Consider the following 21,540-nt stretch of genomic DNA (forward strand, 5'->3'; position numbering starts at 1 on the left):
CTGCCCCCCCCCCCACTGGGGATCGAGCCTGCAACCCAGGTTTGTACCCTTGGCCGGAATCGAACCTGGGACCCTTCAGTCCGCAGGCTGATGCTCTATCCACTGAGCCAAGCCGGCCAGGGCAAGTGGTGCTTCTTGAATGCTGCTGATTATTTCATAGCTTGGATCTCCAACTTTGTAGTAGTGGTCTTAGATATTTCTGGTAGGCAGGGTTCCCCTGTTGTAGAAAGAAGTGCATTAGTAAGACAGAATATTTCTGTCAGGATTAATAACTTTTCAAATTAAGTTGTTTTTTTTTGTTTCAAAATGAACATTACATAAGGTTTTTAATTTTAAAAATTATTTTTAAAATTCGTTTTGTGTGAACATATGGAGAAACATTTTTTTCCAAAGGGCATCCTTCATTTTCTCCAGCAGATTTTAAATTGTGGATGCAGGTGGCCAATTAAAAAACACAGTTATCATTTGCTTTTGGAATTTAACACAAATAAAAGGCTTGACTCTTTGAGGCTCCTTGAAATGGAACATTAACCATAAAGGAATCGGAACGGTGGCATCAGGTAAGCAATATAATATGTCACAATAGGTTATCCCTGTTATTTTCTGATGTCTTGGTTTGCTCCCTCAGCCCTCTCTCATCCATGTAACATTTACTTGTGTCTTTCTTGCCTGTCTAGGTTAAACTGTAAGCTCCTTGAATGACTCTTGATCTCTGCTGTATTCTTAGTACCTAGGAAAGTTTCTGGCATATAGTGTATGTTCAGTAAATATGTTGAATGATTGAATTAATCAGTAGGTGTATTTAAGGCATCTAGCAACTACTTGGACAGACTTTTACAATAGAGTAATTGGGGGGAAATAGGATTCTTGTTTTGAAATTATCCCGAATGTTTCCTCCACTGCTTGCATCTGTAGGGAATCACTTTGATATGAGTTCATGTGGGGAGGGGCAGCAGCCTTTTGCTGTTCACTCTGGAAAGGCTGGCTTGAAATGGCCAGATCAGGAAAAAAGCCAAAAAACCAGACTCATGGCTCAAATAAACCTCGGGAGGGCAAATCACCCAGTCCCGGCATGAAGCTCATCACCCACCCGCCCAGACAGAAGAGAGACTAGCTTAGGGCTCTAAGACACTTAACTTAGCATAGCATCTTTCTTTTGATAGGAAATGTCAGTGACATATATTCTCATTTGTCTGCAAGGTTTGTTTTAACGTAGCTTTTGTTTTAATTTATTTGAAATACCTGTAGTGAACCTTTTTCTACTAGTGCCAATGAAAACTGCCTCTTCTCGAAGTTTCAAAATTACAGCAGATTAAAACATTACACTGTGAAAGTGCCATTTTGCTGCTCTCTAGAGGAGCCAGAAATGTAAGAGAATGTGGCTGTATATTAGCAGTCAACCAAGTACCATCTTAACTAATTGGAAACCGTTCTCCGAAGTCATTTATAATCTCAGTTCCTAAGTTGCTTGCTGTACCTGTCACCTTTTTAGCAAGGTAAGTGACGCTAGGATGGCAACAGTCTGTGCAGCATTGTGGATGCAGCAGGTTCCTTCCTCTCACTGTAGGTCACAAAACCGTGTTAATTATTCCATCAATGCAAATGTCTACTCTGTGATAGGCCCTGGGGTTAGGAAGGTGAAGACTACATCCTTGTTCACAGTGAAGTGGCAGGTGACAGAAAAGGGAAAAGTGAATGGGATGAAGTGCATCAACCTTTTTTTTTTTTTTAAGGACATCATTGTTTATTAAATATATTTTTATTTCAGAGAGGGAGAGAAAGATAGAATCATCAATGATGAGAATCATTGATTAGCTCCCTCCTGACCCCCCCCGCCCCTACTGGGCATGTGCCCTGACTGGGAATCGAACCGTGACCTCCTGGTTCATAGGTTGTCGCTCAGTCACTGAGCTACGTCAGCCGGGCTTATCAAATCTATTGATGCTGTGGGCTGGCCATGCACCTCATTTAGATAAGCCTGCTCTCATATCATATCCAGATTAAATTCTTTTAGAAATAATAAGAAAGTCCCCTATGTGCTATAGTGAAGATGAGGAGTCAGGAGAATTGGCATGTTTCCTTGCTGCTAGTAAAACAAGTTTGAGGGAGGTTATGTCATCATCTCCTGACAGGTGGCACAGCGGGACAGGCTTTCCTCTGGAGCACCAGAGGGCATGCATTTATGCTGAGACCACCACAGGAGCTCTTCTGGAGGGGAGGACGGCTGTAGTTTTATGCCGGGATTTAAATATTAGTAAGTAGATCTAAGCATTAGAAAAAGTAAAACACTAGTTAACTGTACTAGGCAGTGAGTGTATCACACCTTCTTTAGTGGGTTGTATTTCCTTGTTGAGTTAAAAGGATGCCTTCCTAGAGTCAGGGAATGACCAAAATGGATTGGCCTTCTCTCTGACAACCATCTGGGGGGTAGTGGTTGTGTTATAACTTGAGATGATCACGTTCAATTAAGCTATGAGGCATGACAGGATGCATACTGTTAAGAGCAAGTTTGACGCTCTGGTAAGTGTGACTGAAAGCCTGAGAGTTGCCAATCTGATGAGGTGTTAAGACACCTTTTCTGAAATATGCCCTAAGAGGTAAAGGAGTAGGCTTCACCATCTGAATATCACGTCTGCACGATAGAACTTAACCTGTTGTGGAGGTAGAGTCTATCTTTGCTTTTATAAAATCTTTATCAAATCTGCTATTAAATGTTGGGCCCTCAAATTCTAAGTACAGGGTTTATTTCTTTACTCCAGTTAATGGTGTTCATGGGCATTCATAGCTTTTCCCAGTGAGGCTTACGGCCTGGCCCTCTCTTCTGTTAGTGACTCAGGGCTCTAGCATCCTCTCCTAGGACTGCTGGGCATCTTCTCTCCATAACCCTTGCAGTGGTCATTCGCATGGCTTCCTGGCCACTGATGGCGGTGCAGCCATGTTCTGTGTTTCTGGGATTGTGTTCCTTAGGTGAAGAGGAAGGAGGTATGTCTAGCTGGCAGTCAGGTCTGAGAGATCCGCCCCCCAGCGCCGCCCAGCCAGCTTCCTGTCACCTCTGAATACCCACTTTTATCAACACAGATCTCAGAGTTAGGAGGCTGAAAATAAGGTGGGGTGTGACTTATCTTATTTGTGTTACTTGAAAGCCAGCTTGCCATTACGTGTGTATGCCCTTGGGTGTGTCAAGCCATGATTTAGAGCTTGGGTCCTCCTCCTAATTCCCTTAATCAAATTCTGAGCAGTGCATTTTGCTGATTACAGTCCAGACTCAGCGTTCCTGCCGGGCCACAGCCCCGCTCCTGGTTTCTTTTATGTATCCTCAAAATATTTTAAACAGACAAGCTATGGCAGCGATTTCTACCCTAATGGGAATCAGTTTAGATGGGAAACATTGGAGGTGCATTCAGTGCTTGTCCTCTGCTCTCTTCCGTAATTGATGTGTTCAACTACCTGGGTATTGGTCGGTGACTTCTGGGCCCAGTAGAACAGACGTTCATAGACATTGCCATCGTAACAGCCAAGTGCTGAATTTAAACACTGATCTGTGAAGTCGAAAGCATCCGTTAACGAGATGGCATCCTTCCTGAGAGAAAAAACAAGAGTTTGTGAGTATTTTAGACTGCTCATGAATCTGATTATTCTGGAATGGTGAACAACACCTAATTAGAGGTTGCTTCATTATTCACCTTCGAACAACTCAGCTTTAATTTTTTTCGAAGTTTTTATATTTGATCAATTATGTATGCACAGTATAAAGAATCAGATAGTTCTTTGAGGTTATTTAAAATGAGCATATCCTGTTCTCTCACCTCCGTTTCCTAAACGCGCCCCCCCCCCCAGTCCCACCCAGAGCAATCAGTTTCAGTCTTTTAACTGATATTTTTGGTTTTAACCTGAACGTCTCTAAGTAACTTTTTATATTTCTGTTTCTTGCTGGTTCACTCGTGGACATTATCTGTTGACTCTCTATTACAACAGATGAGGATTTATTTTTAGCACCTTCTGACCCCAACCTATGCTTCCTCCTCTTCACCTTCCTGCCTCCCAGTATAGCTACGATTTTGGCCAGACTAATAATACTCAGTGCTTAAAGTAGTATGACTGTACGTATCTCTATATATAAAAGCCTAAGCGACTATTACAACCAGACGACCAGACGGCCGGTAGCTATGATGCACACTGACCACCAGGGGGCAGACACTCAATGCAGAAGCAGCGCCCTGGTGGTCAGTGCGCTCCCACAGCCAACCTCCCATGGTCCCTCGCCCCCGGCCAGCTGGCCCTGATTGGCCCTGATCACTGGCCAGGCCGAGGGACCTCACCTGTGCACGAATTCGTCCATCAGGCCTCTAGTCTTATATATGATTATGACTTTATGTATCCTGTTCACAGCTGAGCTAGGTCCCCACCACATCTCCTTGTTGCAGTGACCTACCTCCAGGCTCACTGTCCTCTCTCCAACACTGCTATTGTTAATCCTTAGTGATTTCACTGTCTATGTAGATGTTTCTCTAAAGCTCAACTCCTCAGTTCTTTGAATCTCCTGCTCCATTAACCTCGTTGTACAGCCTCCCTCTACCATCTTTGCCACAATCAGACACCAGGACTCATCATTAGCATCTGCAATTTCTCTGTGATCTCAGCCATGTTTCCTTCTCTGCTCCTGTCTTCCTAGCTTACTCCCTTTAGTATTCTGACTTCTATCTTCCTTTTTCCCTTTCAAGCAACAAACAGTGTTTTATTTTAATCCCATTGAATGAAATAGTTTCTAAAAAGTATTCACATGCTTTCCTACCTTTTTAGCAAAGGATGTAAAACACAATATGCGATTATTTGTTTAAACTCTTCCCTGACTTTTGTTTCAAAAAGCATTTGAGGTGACTGGGATACTGGACCTATTTCAGTTCTTTCTGGCTGACCCTATGCCATCATTATGAGGTGATTTCATGTAGGACTGTTTATCATTCTGTGACCCCACTGGCACCTACCAGTAGGTCCCTCAGCCCCCTGGTGGTCTCACTTTCCTCCTTATCCCACTGAAATTTCGTGGCTTGGTATGTTACCTCCTCAAAAATATATTCAACAACTTTTCTTGCCTTGGTTTTTGGCAAAACCCCGTCCCTGATTATCTTTAATTTTCCACAGACTTTGTGCCACCACCTTTGTAGCTATGGCTGGAAAAACCAATACTGACTAGGGTCATAGGGTTTATGGGGGTCCTTATGGGACAATCCTATTACATTGCTCTAATTCATTTACTCTTTTATTCTCTTAGGTGATGTTTTGTACTTTGTCTTCTATCCTCAAATCTAATTTCTCCATTTCCCCATCTCTTACCTAAATCACTTTGCCTCCTATTCCACTGATAAATAAAAGTGGTAAGAGCATTCCCTCCCATGCATTTATCCACACAGTGCTTTTCTCTTCATAGTACAGGTCAACTGCCCAGGCTCCCTCCTGAGGCCAGTCCTTCTTTGTCTACTAGGGAGCAGTGTTCCAGAAATTCTCCTGCCTTGCCCACACTCCCCTCTCTACTGGATCACTTCCATCAGTATACAAACATGCTTCCAGTTCTCCCCTTTTAAAAGTAAGCCTTTGACTCCTCCTGGCACCATCCTCTACCCCATATCTTGGCTCCTCTTTATGACGTTCTTTAAAGTGCTATGTTCACGTATGCCTGGTATTTCCACTTCTTTTTGCTGTTCTCCTGGACTAGATCCATACAGGTTTCCACTCCCACCATCCCACTGACGTATCTCTTGTCATGGGTCACCCCAGCATCATCTTTGGAGGGGCCCAAGACTGTGTTTGGGCTTCTTCCCTTCATACTCTCATCCTTGTGATATCATCCTTCTCATGCTTTAGATACCAGCCATAGGCCAGTGACTTCCACATTTCTCTCTCCAGTCTCACTTGCCTGCTTACTAACGTTTTACCTGATTTCTATCTAACAGGCTCTTTAAACTTAACGTGTTCAAAACCAAATCCTGAGTTTCTAGCTTTCTCCTGTCGAACCTGCCCAAACCTGCCCTCCTATAATCTTTCCCATTTAATGGCAACTCTGTCCTGGCCAAAAACCTGAACTCCTCTCTGCCTATTCCACCCCAAATCTAACCTGCCGGCAAGTCCTGTTTTATCTTCAAAGTATATTCCAGCTCTACTTTCTCCCACCACCTCCAATGCTGTCACCCTGGTCCTGTCCACCACCCTCTCCCACCTGGATCATTGCAGCAGCCTCCTCGCCAGTCTCCCTGTTTTGCTCCCTTGTCCCCCATCCCCACTCAGTTCTTAATCTGGCTGCTGCAGTGTTCCTTTGCTCTGTGCTATGCTCAGAACCCTCCCGTTCTCACACTAAGTAAAAGCCAGAGTCTTAAGTCTTTGCCGTGACCCACACCCCCTCCCTTGCCCCTCTCAGTGCACCCTAACTGTCCCACCTCTTCTCTCATTCCCCACCTCAGTCACGCCCCTCCAGCCCCTGTTCTCCGGATGGACGTGCCAAACACGCTCTGGCCTCCACCATTTCTACTTATTCTCTGCTTGGATGCTCTTTTCCCAGCCGACCACATGGCTCCTCTCACCTGCCCCCTCCAGATTATTCCTCAAACGTCACCCTCCGTGGGTGGCCTTTGACCTATTTAAAATTATAGCTCCCCCCACCCCCCAGCCCCTTTCCTTTCCTGCTGTCCTTTTCTTAGTAGCATTTATCACTATTCCACACACTGTGTCTTTGACTTATATTTTATGTCTGTGTTTGTCTCCTCTCCTCTAGGCTGTAAGCATTTGTGCCCTTTCATATCCCTCAATTGAAGAGTATCTTCTGTAATCATTTTATTAATGATCTGCTCCCTTCTGTTTTCTCTGTCTCCTCTTTCTCAACCTTTTTTTCAGATGATGGACAGGATCAGACCTCTTACTATTTTTTTTCTCTTCTGTTTTTGTCTTTGCTTTCTTTCTGAGGGTTCTGCAATTTTATCTTTCAATCCTTCAAGTTTTTCATTTCCATCTCATTTTTTAATTTCATAGAGCTCTTGTTTTTTGTTCTCTGTTACTTTTTAAGAAATTAAATTCTTATTTTATGGTCACAGTATCTCCTCTTAACTCTTTGAAGATATCACTGATTCTTTTTTTTGACAGTAATATGTTTTGTTTTTATGTATTTTTAAAATTACAGTTAACGTACAATATGTTTCATATATACGATGTAGTGATTAGACATTTGTTTAACATATGAAGTGATCACCCTGATAAGTCTATTACCATCTGACACCATCATGGTTATTACAATACTAGAGGCTCGGTGCACAAAAATATGTGCACTCAGGGGGGTCCCTCAGCCTGGCCTGTGCCCGCTCACAGTCTGGGACCCCACGGAGGATGTCCACCTGCTGGCTTAGGCCCACTCCCAGGGGTTCAGGCCTAACCTGGCAGTCAGACATCCTTCTGGCAGCCCTCAGGGGATGTCCACTTGCCAGCGGGGAGCAGGCCACTGGCAGCCATCAGCCTGGCTTGTGGCTGAGCAGAGCTCCCGCTGTGGGAGTACGCTGACCACCAGGGGGCAGCTCCTGCATTGAGCATCTGCCCCCTGGTGGTCAGTGTGTGTCAGAGTGACCAGTCATTCCCAGTTGTTCTGCTGTTAGGGTCAATTTGCATAGTACCCTTTTATTATATAGGATCATTTTTATTTATTTTTATAAATCCTTTTTTTAAAACAAAATACTGATGTCTTAAAAAAAGTTTTCGCCTCCCTGAAGATTCTCTGTGTCTTTCAAGTTGCCTCATTCTTGCTTGCTTTGGTCTCTTTCATGTCAGGGGCTTTCCTCAGGTGTCTGGTCATAGCTAAGAGTGGGGCATTAATTAGCTGATTAGAAGTCTAGTTGTGCTTGTCAGTGTGGGTGAATTGGGGAACCCTGTGCTGGTCAGATTCCCTAGAGGAGGAACATGTTAGGGAACTAGCCTGGCTGCCCACTCTGGGAACCTTGGGAAAAGAGGCTGGGGAGGGGCTCATCAGCATGCTTTACTGAAGCCCCCCTGTGTTCTGTAGGGCAGCCTCATCCCCAGCTGTTTACCTTCTGCCAGGGTGGGGCCAAGCAAAGCCTTAAAACTGCTCACGGAGGAGGGGAACTGGGGACTCAGCTCTTTCTGAAATAGACTTTCAACCCATCCTATCAGTCAACTTTACCCCCACTGCCAGAGGCACATGGTCCTCCGGTTCTTGGGGTTCTTGGGTGTAACTTGGTTGCTTTTCCCACTTGTAGGGAGTGATTCACCTTTCTCAGGTCTGCTAAGTCACTGTTTGTCCATCTACTTCCAATTCTCATGTTTCTTCTCTAAGTGTCTTTTTCTTTGTGGGTTGATGCCTTTTTAAAAATTTAACCCATTTGCTGATGTTTTAGTGAGGCTTCAGGAGGGAAGAAAGTAAATGCGTATGTTCATCTGTCGTCTTTACCTGGAAGTCCCCCAACTGAGATTTCACGATCACGCGAATAAAAACTATTTGGGTCAGTTAACTACCATTACACAGAGAGCTGGTTTTTAGTGTCGCTTAGAATCATGTGCCATCATTTGTCATCTCAGAAATCTGAGGGTGATACTGGATAGTCAAGGCTGGGAGTTGTGACACAGAACTGTTAAAGGCATGTAATCTCTTACATACCTAATTATCCTGCACTAGTAGGAGGGTGACTTAGGAACCATAATGTGAGTAAATCAATTTGTGGGCTTGATGCCTGCATTAGTTGCCTGTTTGCATCCGGGCTGTTTGGTCCTGCATTGTACATTTCTAGAGACAAGTCAAGCACTTAGAAATGCTGTTGCCGGTAAACATCATGCTGAGGAGGTGTTACGGGGTCTTTTGTGTTTCATCATCACTGTCAGGGCTAGAACATTACTGTCGTCATGTGCTTCTCAAATGCCAAGCTTTTTTGAAATTAGAGATGCTTGGGCTTAATGCAGTACTCAGTTATGCCATTAATGGTTTCTGTCACTGGATTCCCAATTTTTTAGGAAAAGTTTAATACTTGAGTAATAATTTTATCAAATATATTTTTGATGGTTTAATTGGACATTTACTGACCACCAACTTATCTGTGAGGTGCTTATTTGGAGTTATAAATGGTATGCAACATAGTGCGTATTATTATAAATAAAATAATTTGTCTAGTTTTTTCTTTTAACCTCCATTATGAATATATTATTTTTTTAATTTCAAAAATATAAAGTTCTCTTAGTCTTGTTGATAATGTGAACTCTTGGAGGTTCTAGGGGTAAAAGTCACACACCCGTGTGTATAACCCCTTCACCCCCAATACCACAAGCATCATATGTTCTCAAGTTAGCCCATTTTTCATGTTATGAACAATGGTGACTAATTTGTATTGTTTTTTAAAAATATATATTTTTATTGATTCCCTAGAGGAAGGGAGAGGGGGAGAAAGAGAAATATCAATGATGAGAGAGAATCAATGATTCTCTATTGATTGGATGCCTCCTGCACACCCCACACTGGAGATCGAACCTGCAATCCAGGCATGTGCCCAGACCAGGAATTGAACCATGACCTCCTGGTTCATAGGTTTACGCTCAACTACTGAGCTATGCTGGTCGGGCCATTGATTTGTTGTTTCACTTATTTATGCATTCATTGGTTGTTCCTTTATGTACCCTGACCAGGGATCAAACCAACAACTTTGGTGTATCAGGACTACCCAGCCTGGGCTGTTTTGATACGGTTTATATCATTGCATCAGTAGTATGTCATAACCCTAAACTGCACTGCATTAATGTTGCATTTAAAAACTATTTGTGTTGTTTTGCAAATGAGTATATGAATTACTAGGTTTTTAAAGAAATCTCCTCTTGAAGCTAAGGAAGGATTAAAATAAGTTAGAGTTTGCGTAAGCACATTGAACAAAGACAAGGATATTGGATTTGAAATAAACAAGAGCCCAACCTTCACATACAGCTTAACACATTGCGGGCGGATCACGAGCATTCTCATGTTTTCACATTACAGTGTTTTACATAAATGTTAAAGGCATGCCTTACAATTAAATACCATTGCATTTTGAAGTTATTTATTCCATGTTCTTGCAAGCTAGTATCTTTTTAAAGTGTGATACTGTGTAAGACGTTTTCTGTACTCGTTCAATGGAAACTTATCTGGCCACTGGGTAAAGCCAGCAATGACACTACTGGTGCGCAGGGAATAAGAGCTCATGCTCTGGGGTCAGGCCCCAGACTGTACCTGGCTCCTCCTCTGGCTAATGATGTGACTTTGGACAAAGTACTTAACTCTCCTAAGCCTGGGTGTCCTCCCCAGTAAAGTGGGGAGAGTAATAGTATCCACTTCAAAAGGCTGTAAGGCTTCCATGAAGGGATGGCCTACTGCCTGGCATGCATAAGTGCTCCTTAAATATTAGCTGTGCCTAGGACTCATCAATACATATTATTCATATGTAATAGGCTTCATTTTACTTTATTACTTAGATACTATTCCTATTTCCTGGACAGTGGTGAAGAGTTCTGAGGCATTTTTATTTCTGTTTTTCCCAGTTTTTAATTAACCCATAATGCTTCCTGTTGGTGTGATAATGCTCGGGTGTAAACCTCTCCAGGACTGTGGCCGCTTTTGTCAGACCCCGTTTAACAAGGGTTTGGAGCTGCAAGTTTTGGGGCTTGATGTGACCAAAGGGCGAAGGGATATTTTCCGAGGACTCCCACTCACCGGATGAGGAAGAGCAGGTCCAGGTAGGCTGATCTCACCATGTCTACTTGGGCCCCAGACAGGAAGCCATCATGGAGAAAGTCGCCCGCGGTAGACAGGATGCCATGCAAAGCAAAGAGATCACAGAGGCGCTGCAGTGCCTGCTGAATGGCTGGTTCGTGGTCGAGTTTCTGCAGAGCTTCTGCGAAACCCTTCACAGTGATGTAGTAGCAGTGCGCCTACAAGGACACAAAGGTGCGTTAGCCTCTCGCTCCGATTTCTGGCTCCAGGTGCCCTCCTGGGGATGTGCCTGCTGCAGCCTGTTTCCCAGCAGGCTGACAAGCCACTGCCTTTCTCCCAGCTCCCTGTGGGTCTTACCGAGCCCTTTCGATAGTGTGGGTGCACCTGTGTGTGTTGGGGGCTGGTGGGCTCTGGAACATGGCCCTTAGTTTTTTCATTTTGCTTGGGGCAATTTTTAAAAAAATATTTTTATTGATTTCAGAGAAGAGAGAGATAGAAACATCAATGATGAGAGAGAATCATGGATTGGCTGCCTCGTGCACACCCCACACTGGGGACCCAGCTTGTAACCTGGGCATGTGCCCTGATTGGGAATCAAACCATGATCTCCTGGTTCATAGGTTGACACTCAACCACTGGGCCACACTGGCTGGGTTGCTTGGGGCAATTTCAAGTAGGTTTGAAAGTAGAAAGTACAGGAGAATTAGAGGCTGGCCCGGGGACAGTGGAGGACACCACTTGTCTCAATAAATACTGTTTTGTTTGCATGTTCAAGGCAGTAGGAGATGTATGTGCGCACATGCTGTGAATGAGAAAGGAGGGGTTCAGTATATACATGAAATTCATCCCAGCTAGAGAGGAAACTCCTTGAGATAAGCAGTGCTATCATTTAGCCCACATGCAGCAGTCTGGCAGTAGTTAAAATAACCAGTTGGTAAGTGCCCACTGACCTCAACCAGGCAAGAGCCCCTCTGCCAGCCAGGCTCCTCTGGGACCCCCGTTGTCCACAGCCCAGCAACTAAAGCGTTAGTGGCGGGCCCAGCAGGAGCCTCTCAGGACTCTGCTTTCCCTGAAATCTTTTGGGCTGCTTGGTGTCCCTGCCCTACTCTCCCCAAGACAAATGCACAACTGGTTTTACCTGGTAGGATATGAGTTCCATGGGGAAAGAGCAGAAAGGAGAGCATGACCGGCCGATGTGGCTCAGTTGGTTGAGTGTCAGTCTCATGCCAATGGGTTCGATTCCAGTCAGGGCACATGCCTGGGTTGTGGGTTCGATCCCTGAGAAGGGGGTGTGCAGGAGGCAACCAATCCTATGTTTCTCTCTCAATGTTTCTTTCTCTCCCTCCCCCTTCCTCTCTGAAGTCAATAAAAACATATTTAAATAAATAAACTAGGTCTCAAATGTTTATTTGTTAATGGATTACCTGGCAGTGACTTTTAGCAGCAGGCTTAGAGTGTCTTGAGGGTTCAAAGGTGTTTACCCAAGGGGAAAAGGAATAGGGTCATTCCAGGCTCATGTGCAAAGGGCCATCCTTTCAGGTGGCAGCAATTTAACCCGACTGAGCACTGGAGTGTAATGCAATGAGAGGCCCTCAGGTGCTGAAGGGCTGTGAATGACAGGTTGGGATTTAATTCTGTGGGCATCCGGCAGCCACTAAAGTCTTCAACAGGCCAGAGATCTGAGCAGGTTTTTCACTTGGAAAGAATCTGCCTTTCCCAGAGAGGCCTCCCAGGGGTGCTAATGGCACCGGTTTACCACCTGGGCCTGTGCTCTCAGCCTTGCTGGGTTTGGATGTGGAAGAGGAGCGGGTTGCTCCGCCGGGTCCTACAGCCCTCGCTGCTCAAACTGGACCCAGTTTGGTAAAACTGGAGACTTACCTTTTTCACCTAGGCCCCGCTTCCTGTTCTAACCTGAGTGCCATGTCCTGAAGTTCTCAGGGCCCGGGGCTGAGGAAGGAGTGATGAAGAGCCTCTCCCTGGGGAAGCAGGAGGAGGGCCAGAGAGAGAAGGTGGCCTCCACGCTTCGGGGAAGGCTGAGCACAGTGAACTTCGTTAACTTCGCTGTAGGTTGATTTAAATCAGGGGCCCTGGCTAATGTGGGAGTGGAGGTATCTATACACTAGGTGCCTCTCTAAATGTTCCATGCATTAACTCATCTAATCATAATCATCTTCCAAGGTAGGTACTGTTATCAGCTCCATTATGCAAATGAGGAGACTGAGGCATGGAGAGGTACGTTCCTTGCCCAAGTTCACATGGCTGGTAAGTGGTAGCAACGAGATCCAAACCGGGGCATTCACCTCCCAGCTACGAGTCTGTACTCTTTATCTAAAAGGAAATTAATTTGTTTTCCAATTACAGCTGACATACAACATTATATTAGTTTCAGGTGTACAACAGTGATCAGACATTTATATACCTTACGAAGGGATCACCCCAGTAAGTCTAGTACCTATCGGTCACTACAAATAGTTATTACAGTATTACTGACTACACTCTCTATGCTGAACTTCACATCCCATGTAGTCTGTGTTTTTGTTTTGTTTTAATCCTCACCCGAGGATATTTAGAGAGAGTGGGAGAGAGATGGAAAGAGAAATATCGATGTGAAAGAAATTAATTGGTTGCCTCCTGCATGCGCCCTGACCAGGGGCCAGACCGGGGAGAAGCCTGCAACCAAGGTACATGCCCTTGACCAGAATTGAACCCGGGACCCTTTGGTCTGCAGGCCAATGCTCTATCCACTGAGCCAAACCAGCTAGGGCTAGTCTCTGCCCTTAACTGCTGCCCTGAGTTGCCAAAGCCACCAGAGGCTGAGTGCCAGCATTTGCCCCAGGTTCCTGGGGACAGCGTCTCTCCTGGGCAGGGCTGAATGGTGGGATCAGAGCCCATCAGGCCTCAAGGGCTCTAACGAGCCCCCCGATGATATAGACAGGAGAGTGAGAGCCCAGAGAGGGAAGGACTGCCTGAGGTCACACTCTTCTCCTTTGTGTCCACCCCTCTGCCACTGTTCCCTACTCCTCCCCTGTTGCTCTCCCGCTCTCCCTGCACCCTTATGGTTTCCAGATGGCACCCTGTTGGGAGCTTGATGGCCTCCCAAACCACAAAGCCCCAAAAGTGCAGACTTCCCTGTCCATTATGACTTTGGAGACAAGGCAAAACCTCCCAGGAAGCCCTGGGCTGGTTGAGCTCACCCTTGTCACCCCCTCACTGATGCGCAGTGGCTCCCTGGGGGAAAAGGAAAGGAAAGCATGTTCACTAGCCATTTCCTACCTTGGACTAACGCCCCCGAGTTCTCTGTCCACATCCGTGGAACAGAGGTTATGCGACTCCCTCCCAGGGTTGTGTGTATGAAACGAGGTAACCCTGGCAAACATGTCCGGTCCATTTGAAGGCAGGACAGAGGTTTGGAAAGTGGGTGGCTGTGGTTTTTATGGTAGGCTGGTGAGAGCACAGCCTTGGCCCTCCTCTGTGTTGACAGGACATTTAGCACATGTGGCAGAGTTAATACCGCACCTGCCAGTGATGGAGGTGGCGGTCACCAGGTGGTGCTCATGTCCAGCCTGCCTGACCAGCCTGCCCTGTGACTGCCCTGCAAACTCCTCCAGAGCTCTCCTGTTTTAAGGCTGCCGTTTTCTGGGCCTAATGGTTGATGATTGAAATGATCCCTTTGATTTTCTAGCTGCCACTCATTTTTATTTTCTTTTATCCCCTTGATATCTCTCATCTAACCACTTCTCTCCATGCCCTCTGCCAAGTTCCTGGTCAGGGCCACCCTCTGCCCTCACCCAGACTGCTACTACCTGCTTCTAACTGGCCTCTAGCCTGCAGTCCATCCCTCCCCCTGCAGGATCCTTCTAGAATGAAACTGATCAGTTCACTCCCCCTCCATACAAACTCTGCAGTCTTCCCGTTGCAACGAAAACAGCCCCAACTTCTCACAATGGTGCAGAAGGCCCCAGGCCCTGCCTGTCTGTCCTGTCCCCCCTTTCTCCCTCTCCTCATTTCAGTCTTCCTTTCGCTCCTCCTCGGGGAGAATTTGCATTCCTCCCGATCACCACACCTTTTCTTGCCTCCTCTTTCACTTGCTGTTCCCTCTGCCCAAAACCTTCCTCTCCAAAGCCACAGCCTCTACCCTCTGCCTGGCTGATTCTAGCTCATCCTTGAAGTCTTGGCCTATATGCCTCCTCTGGGAAGCCTTTCGGACACCACAGGGTGGTAGAGGCGCACCTGCCCCAGATCCTGTCAGCCTGCATCTCCATCACAGCACTCCCTGGATTGCCGCTGCGATCGGACACTGCTGAGCCCCCAGGACCCAGCCGGATGCCCACTGTTCAGTGGGTGCTCAGATATGTGCTGGCTGCTGTGAATTATGCACAGACACAAAACACAGTGGAAATTCAACCAGACTTCTGAGGCTTGCCTGCGGGACGAACAAGGAGGCCTGACCTGCTTTTCTATCTGGGAGGAAATATTTGAACAACCTGAAGCAAATCCAATAACACCGCCTCGTTACGTGTTCCCTAAGAGCTGCCAGGGAGATTGCTCTGGAGTTAAGTCCTCTCATTAAAATACCTGGGACTGAAGTCTGGGAAGTGGAATGAGGGCAGCCGCGGCAGGGCTGGGGAGTAGGGGCAGAGCGCAGGGCTTCCGCGGACCGCAGCTCACCTTGGCAGCCTGCAGGTGGATGACAGTGGTCTGGTTCCATGCCTCGTGCTCGTCAGCCCCAGACTGCAGCCGAGTCTGCAGGTGATGCGCTGAGTCCTTTATGAGCCTGGAGGCCGAAGACAAGAAGTTCAGCGTGACCGAGTGGGAAAGAGACGGTGGTGCCCAGACCCTCAGAAGTAGAAATAATCCCCAGTTATTAACCACGATGTGTTACAAAGGTGAACGCTCCATATACATGGCCTCTTCAACTCTTCCAAGGGCAGGCATCCCCAGTTGGCAGTGGGGAAAACAGTTCCAGGAGGGCTTAACTAACTGGTCCAGGGTCGCACAGCTAGCATGAAATGGAGCTGTTCACAACCTCAGAGCTGTAAGCAGACTCCATGTCGTGTTTGCAAGCCATTCTGCTGACGGACTCCTTGTGGCCGAGCAAGGAGAATGGCTTTTCTCTAAAGGCTAATGAGGCCTGCAAGTCACCTGGCTGCTCCAACTTCTGTCTAAGGGATCTTAAAATAAAGGAAAACTAACCCTTGTCCTCCAAACCATTAAAATGGTCATTTGCCATTTGCTTACTAACCTTTATCCTTCTATTTTCTGTTCCCTGCCCATCTCATGACCCTTAGCATTTGTAGGCAAAGCAAACTGTGTATTAAGCAATATTTTACTTTTTTAGGGAATAAGTAAGCAGATGTCACATTGAATTCCAAGCAAAAAGCAATATAAAGACATTTAATTACCCTGAGTACCCTGATTTTGCCCTCCCCACTTCCCCCAATTGAAATGATAGCTCTGTAAGGCCTGGGCTTCTTATGGGACTTGTTTGTCAATAGGTCTTAGTGCCAAGAACAGAGCCTGGCATATTATAGGCACTTAATAAACAAATATTGTGGGATAAATAATGTCCCAAGTTGCTTGTGACCTTGAGATAACTATTACCCAGCCCTGGGACCACAGGTTGGGATACCTCTTTTTATTGACTGAAAATACGCTTCTAGTTGTTCTTGGTGTTCTGGTTAAGGAAGGGTTAAGAAGGTTTCCTTTAGGTAGGTAAATCATCGCTCCATCTTTTTGTGATGGTGCCTGTGCTTGGCCAGAGCCTCTCATTCCCAGCCCCTGGTAGGTTTGGACATTTCTGACACACAGTAGGTGCCTGACAGTCACAGTATCTGTCGAGTGACAGAATTGGTCTTATCCTTGTTCCCTGGAGCCTACTAGATCCTGGAAATAAACGAATTCTATACCTTGATATAGCCATCTTTTTGAAAATTATTTTTAGATCATGGGATATTTTGAACATATGCATATTGCCTTATTGATTGGTAGTTACATATTGATACAGTTGTAGTGTTTACATATGGGTATGTAATTTGTATTTTAAATCAATAAGAAGCTAAAGATTTTTAAAATTCCCTTGCACTGGCCAGAGAGGTGATGGCTGTAATAATCCAGTGCTTACAGCCCGACCAGGATAGGGAAGGGATGGTGGTCCATGGCTGAGGACTGCCAGCCATGTGTGGCTGGCAGAGTGAGTGGAGGCAGGAGGCTGCGAGAGCAGGGTGGAGGGGGCCAGGTCAGAGACCTTGGAGGCCACAGCCATGGTGGTCCCATGGTGGTCCCCTGGTGGCAGGAGCTGAGAGGACTGAGGAGGTTGGGGAAGGGGGTGGCTTTTTGGAATCGTATCCAATGACAAAGGCCCTACTGTGGGAAGGAGCTGCCCCCAGGAGGGATGGCTGATTTCTCAGCTCTGGCTCACCTGACTGCCACATGGGCCCACGCCCTGGTATAGAGCTCTGGGTGCAGGAAGTCTGCTGCCCTCCGGGCTGGGCACTTGGCCAGGTCAGGTGCGGTCAGGTATGCAACAGACTGAGGGAGAGACGTCTTCGACGTGGAGCCTGGGGATGACTGAGCCTGCAGGTAGCTCTTCACCAGAAACCTAGTGGGTGGGGATGGAGGCAGGTGAGAGGGTGGGGAGCACTGTGGGACAGGCCAGCACCCCTCTCTCCCAGAAACACGCACTCTTATGCCCCCTATGGGAGAACCAGGGCCACCCAGGTTCTTGCCCAGTCCTTCCTGATGGTTACTGCCGGCCCCCCACTCCCAGCCAGCCCGCTGGGAGGCAGGCCTTCAGGGAGGTGTGCACCGAGGCTGCAGTTTCACAGTGAAACGGGCTGGAGCTGTGGAGCTGGGCAGACAGATCCTGAACATAAACCCTTTTGATATCTGAGCAAATAGAATCCTTTCTGATGGTTAGGATCTTGCGGTTCGGGGATTTGTGATAGGTTGTACAGTGACTGTGGAAATTACATTTTTCTTGGCCGAATAAAGAATAGATGTAAGAATGCTAACACGAGTGGGAACATTACATGTGACTCTTAGCCTCTTCCTTGTGATAATCCAGTGCTTACAGCTCTGGGCTCAGACCACCTGGGTTCCCTGCAGCTGCATGAGACCGAGGTGATGCTGTAGGTGATGGGACGGGCTGTCCGTCACCTCCCCTGCCTCCGTGTGTCTGAGTCTAGATGGGGATGATGATACTCGCCTCAAAGTGCCCGGCAGTGTGAGGCACAGAGTTCTAATACATGATGTTGTACTCTTTGTAATTTGGAAAAAAAATGCAATAAATATTACATATTAAAAAATTCTAAGAAATATTATATAGCATATTTGCCAGTAAGCCCTTCCTGCACAGAGAAGTACTGGCCCTGCTTAGTCACCTGGGACTAGATGACCCTGGAAAGGCCTTGTCAGCCAGGAGGCCCGAGACCCCCTAACCAGAGAGGGAGGAGGCCGGCCCAGCCGTTCCTTCCTGCCTCTGCACGTGGAGCCTGCTGTGTGCAGGGCCTGCGCTGAGCCTGGGGACCAGCTCCCGGTCACAGACCCAGAGACACTTTCCAACTGTGATGACTGCTCCAAGGAGACAGGGCAGTATGGGAGGGGCCAGGAGGACTCAGACCGGGAGGATGAGAGGGAGCCAGCTGTACAATAAACTGGGGGCAGAGAGATTTAGGGGAAGGTCCGTGGTGAAGCAGAAATGTGTGGCTGGCAGAGTGAGTGGAGGCAGGAGGCTGCGAGAGCAGGATGGAGGGGGCCAGGGGCCAGGTCAGAAACCTTGGAGACCACAGTGCGGAAGCCACTGAAGCATGTTAAATGAGGGAGAGATGCCGTCTTCTCTGGGCTTTGAGAAGATTCCCCTGGCTGCCTGTGGGGATGGACTGCAGTGGGCGAAAGCATCAGTGAGGAGACTGATGCTCTCATCCAGCTGATGGGGACAGGGCCCAACTGGGAGCTGTGGTGAGTCGGGGGGAGTGGATGGTTGGAGACGTGTTGTGGGAGCTAGACAGTCCCCAAATGGCACTCCCCAAAGTCTGCTGCCTGTGTGGACATCCGATGATGCTCCCACCTCAGCAGCCTCAGCCTTACCTGGCCACCTGCAGGTAGAGCACGGTGTTCTCACCCTCGTAGGTGCAGGAGGCGGTCACTCTGCTGACCAGCGATGGCAGGCCGCTCAGCTTTGAGTAGCCGTGTCCACCACAGGCCCTGCGACACAGCTCGGCCCCCTGGGTGCAGAATTCCGATACCATGGCCTTTAGACCTGAGCTCAGGGCGTGAAGCTGCAAGAACAGGAAAGGGGTCAGGTGGTGTAGGGGAGCCCTGCAGTCAACACCTATGCTTCCCACACACCGAGCACTGCTGCGTGTTGAGGTTGGAACTGTTCCTCAGCTCACAACTCTGAATGAGAAGGCTAAGATTCAGAGAAGTTGTGTGACTTGCTCAAGGGCACACGATGAGGCAGCATTGCAATAAGGACAGCAAGAACCAAGGAAAGCCCTCCAGGCCAGGGTCTCAGGGCAGGGTGCCTCCTGGAGGGGGCTCCCATCTTCCAGGAGGTAGGGCTCTGCTGGCAAGCAGAGGTCTTGGACAGCTGGCCTGTGAGGAAGGAAGTCCACCAGGAACCACTGTCCTGGGTTATGGGACGGGCTGCCAGGCACTGACCTGGCTTGAGTTTTTTGTTCTTAAAAACTCCTAACTAGAAGAAGTGGAGGACTGCATCAGCGAGCAAGAAAAGGTAGGAAAAAATACCCAAGCAGAGCAGCAGCTAGAAAAAAAACTTAAAGAACAGGAGGAGAGCCTAAGGGAACTTTGGGACAACATGAAACAAAACAACATCCACATAATAGGTGTTCCAGAAGAAGACGAAAGAAAGAAAGGGATAGAGAAGCTGTTTGAAGAAACCATAAAAGAAAACTACCCTATCCTAGTGAAGGAAAATGTCACACAAGTTCAGGAAATAGAGAGAGATTCAATCAAGATGGGGTCTGAATCCAAGAATACTGTACCCAGCAAGGCTATCAATCAAAGTTGAGGGTGAAATCAGGAGCTTCACAGACAAAAAGGGACAAAGGGAGTTTATTACCACCAAACCAGCAATGCAAGAAATGCTAAAGGGTCTGCTGTAATAAGAAGAAATAGGAAGGGGAGAAGGAACACAGGCATGAAAAATAAAAATAGCGACAAGTACCTATCAATAATAACTTTATGTAAATGGATTAAATGCCCCAATCAAAAGATATAGGGTAGCTGAGTGGATAAGAAAACACGACCCATATATCTGCTGCCTACAGGAGACCCACCTCAGAACAAAGGACTCACACAGACTGGTGGTGAAGGGTTGGAAAAAGGTTTTTCAGGCGAATGGAAAAGAAAAAAAAAAGCTGGGGTAGCAATACTTATATCTGACAAATTAGACCTCAAAGTGAAGGCCATAACAGGAGATAAGGAAGGCCACTTCATAATACTAAAGGGAGCAATTCATCAAGAAGATATAACTCTGGTAAACATATATGCACCCAATACAGGAGCACCCAAATACATAAAAAAACTTCTGGAGGATATCAAGGGAGAGATTGACAGCAGTACATTCATAGAAGGGACTTTAATACTCCACTAACACCACTGGACAAATCCTCTAAACAAAAAATCAGCAAAGAAACATCAATCCTAAATGACTCACTAGATCAGATGGAATTGACATCTTCAGAACATTTCACCCCAAAGCCACAGAATATACATTCTTCTCAAGTGCACATGGGTCATTTCCCAAGATAGACCACATATTCGGACAGGCAAAGTCTCTTCAAATTCAAGAAGATAGAAATCATATCAAGCATCTTCTCAGATCACAATGGCATAAAATTAGAAATCAACTACACTAAAAACAATAAAAAAAATCAAACACCTGGAGGCTAAATAGCATGCTATTAAAAAATGGGCTACCAAAGAGATCAAAGAAGAAATAAAAAGCATCGTAGCAACAAATGACAATGAAAACACAACAACCCAAAATCTATAGGACACAGTGAAAGCAGTCATGAGAGGGAAGTTCATAGCTCTATAGGCCTAACTCAAAAAACAACAAAAAATAGTAATAAAGTATCTAACCCAACAACTCAAAGAGTTAGAAAGAGAGCAATAAGAAAAGCCCAGTGTAAGCAGAAGGAAGGAAATAATAAAGATCAGAGCTGCCCTAACTGGTTTGGCTCAGTGGATAGAGTGTTGGCCTACAGACTCAAGGGTCCCAGGTTTGATTCCGTTCAAGAGCATGCACCTTGGTTGCAGGCACATACCCAGTAGGGAGTGTGCAGGAGGCAGCTGATCGATGTTTCTCTCTCATCGATGTTTCTAACTCTCTATCCCTCTCTCTTCCTCTCTGTAAAAAATCAATAAAATATATTTTGAAAAAAAGATCAGAGCGGAAATAAATGACATAGAGACCAAAAAACAATACAAAAGATCAACAAAACAAAGATCTGGTTCTTTGAAAGGATAAACAAGATTGATGAACCTCTAGCCAGGCTCACCAAGAAGCAAAGAGAGAGGACCCAAATCAACGAAATCAGAAATGGAAGAGGTGAAGTAACAACCAATCCCACAGAAATACAAAAGATTATGAAAAAATACTATCAAGAACTCTATTCCAACAAAATGGACAAGATAATTGAAATGGACATATTCTTAGAAAAATACAAGCTCCCAAAACTCAACCAGGGAGAATTAAAAAAACCTGAATAGGCCAATAACTACAGAAGAAATTGAAGCAGTGATCAAAAATCTTCCAGTAAACAAAAGTCCTGGTCCCGAAAGCTTTACAGAGGAGT

At 46.3% G+C, this 21,540-nt stretch overlaps 1 protein-coding gene across 1 annotated transcript in view; it reads right to left on the reverse strand.

Annotated features, from left to right (window-relative positions):
* Nucleotides 1-52: 52 nt before the first annotated feature.
* ACOX2 (acyl-CoA oxidase 2, branched chain) overlaps nucleotides 53-21,540 on the reverse strand; it is a 36,094-nt gene continuing 14,606 nt past the window's right edge. The window contains exons 10-15 of the mRNA XM_006779128.2: nucleotides 18,806-18,996; nucleotides 17,139-17,318; nucleotides 15,389-15,494; nucleotides 10,721-10,938; nucleotides 3,448-3,580; nucleotides 53-217 (exon numbers count right to left, since the gene is read on the reverse strand). Of these exons, the coding sequence (XP_006779191.1) occupies nucleotides 155-217; nucleotides 3,448-3,580; nucleotides 10,721-10,938; nucleotides 15,389-15,494; nucleotides 17,139-17,318; nucleotides 18,806-18,996 (891 nt within the window). The 3' untranslated portion in view covers nucleotides 53-154. The remainder of the gene's footprint in view (nucleotides 218-3,447; nucleotides 3,581-10,720; nucleotides 10,939-15,388; nucleotides 15,495-17,138; nucleotides 17,319-18,805; nucleotides 18,997-21,540) is intronic.

The sequence above is a fragment of the Myotis davidii genome, unplaced genomic scaffold, assembly GCF_000327345.1.
Source record: "Myotis davidii unplaced genomic scaffold, ASM32734v1 scaffold189, whole genome shotgun sequence".
Lineage (NCBI taxonomy): Eukaryota > Metazoa > Chordata > Mammalia > Chiroptera > Vespertilionidae > Myotis > Myotis davidii.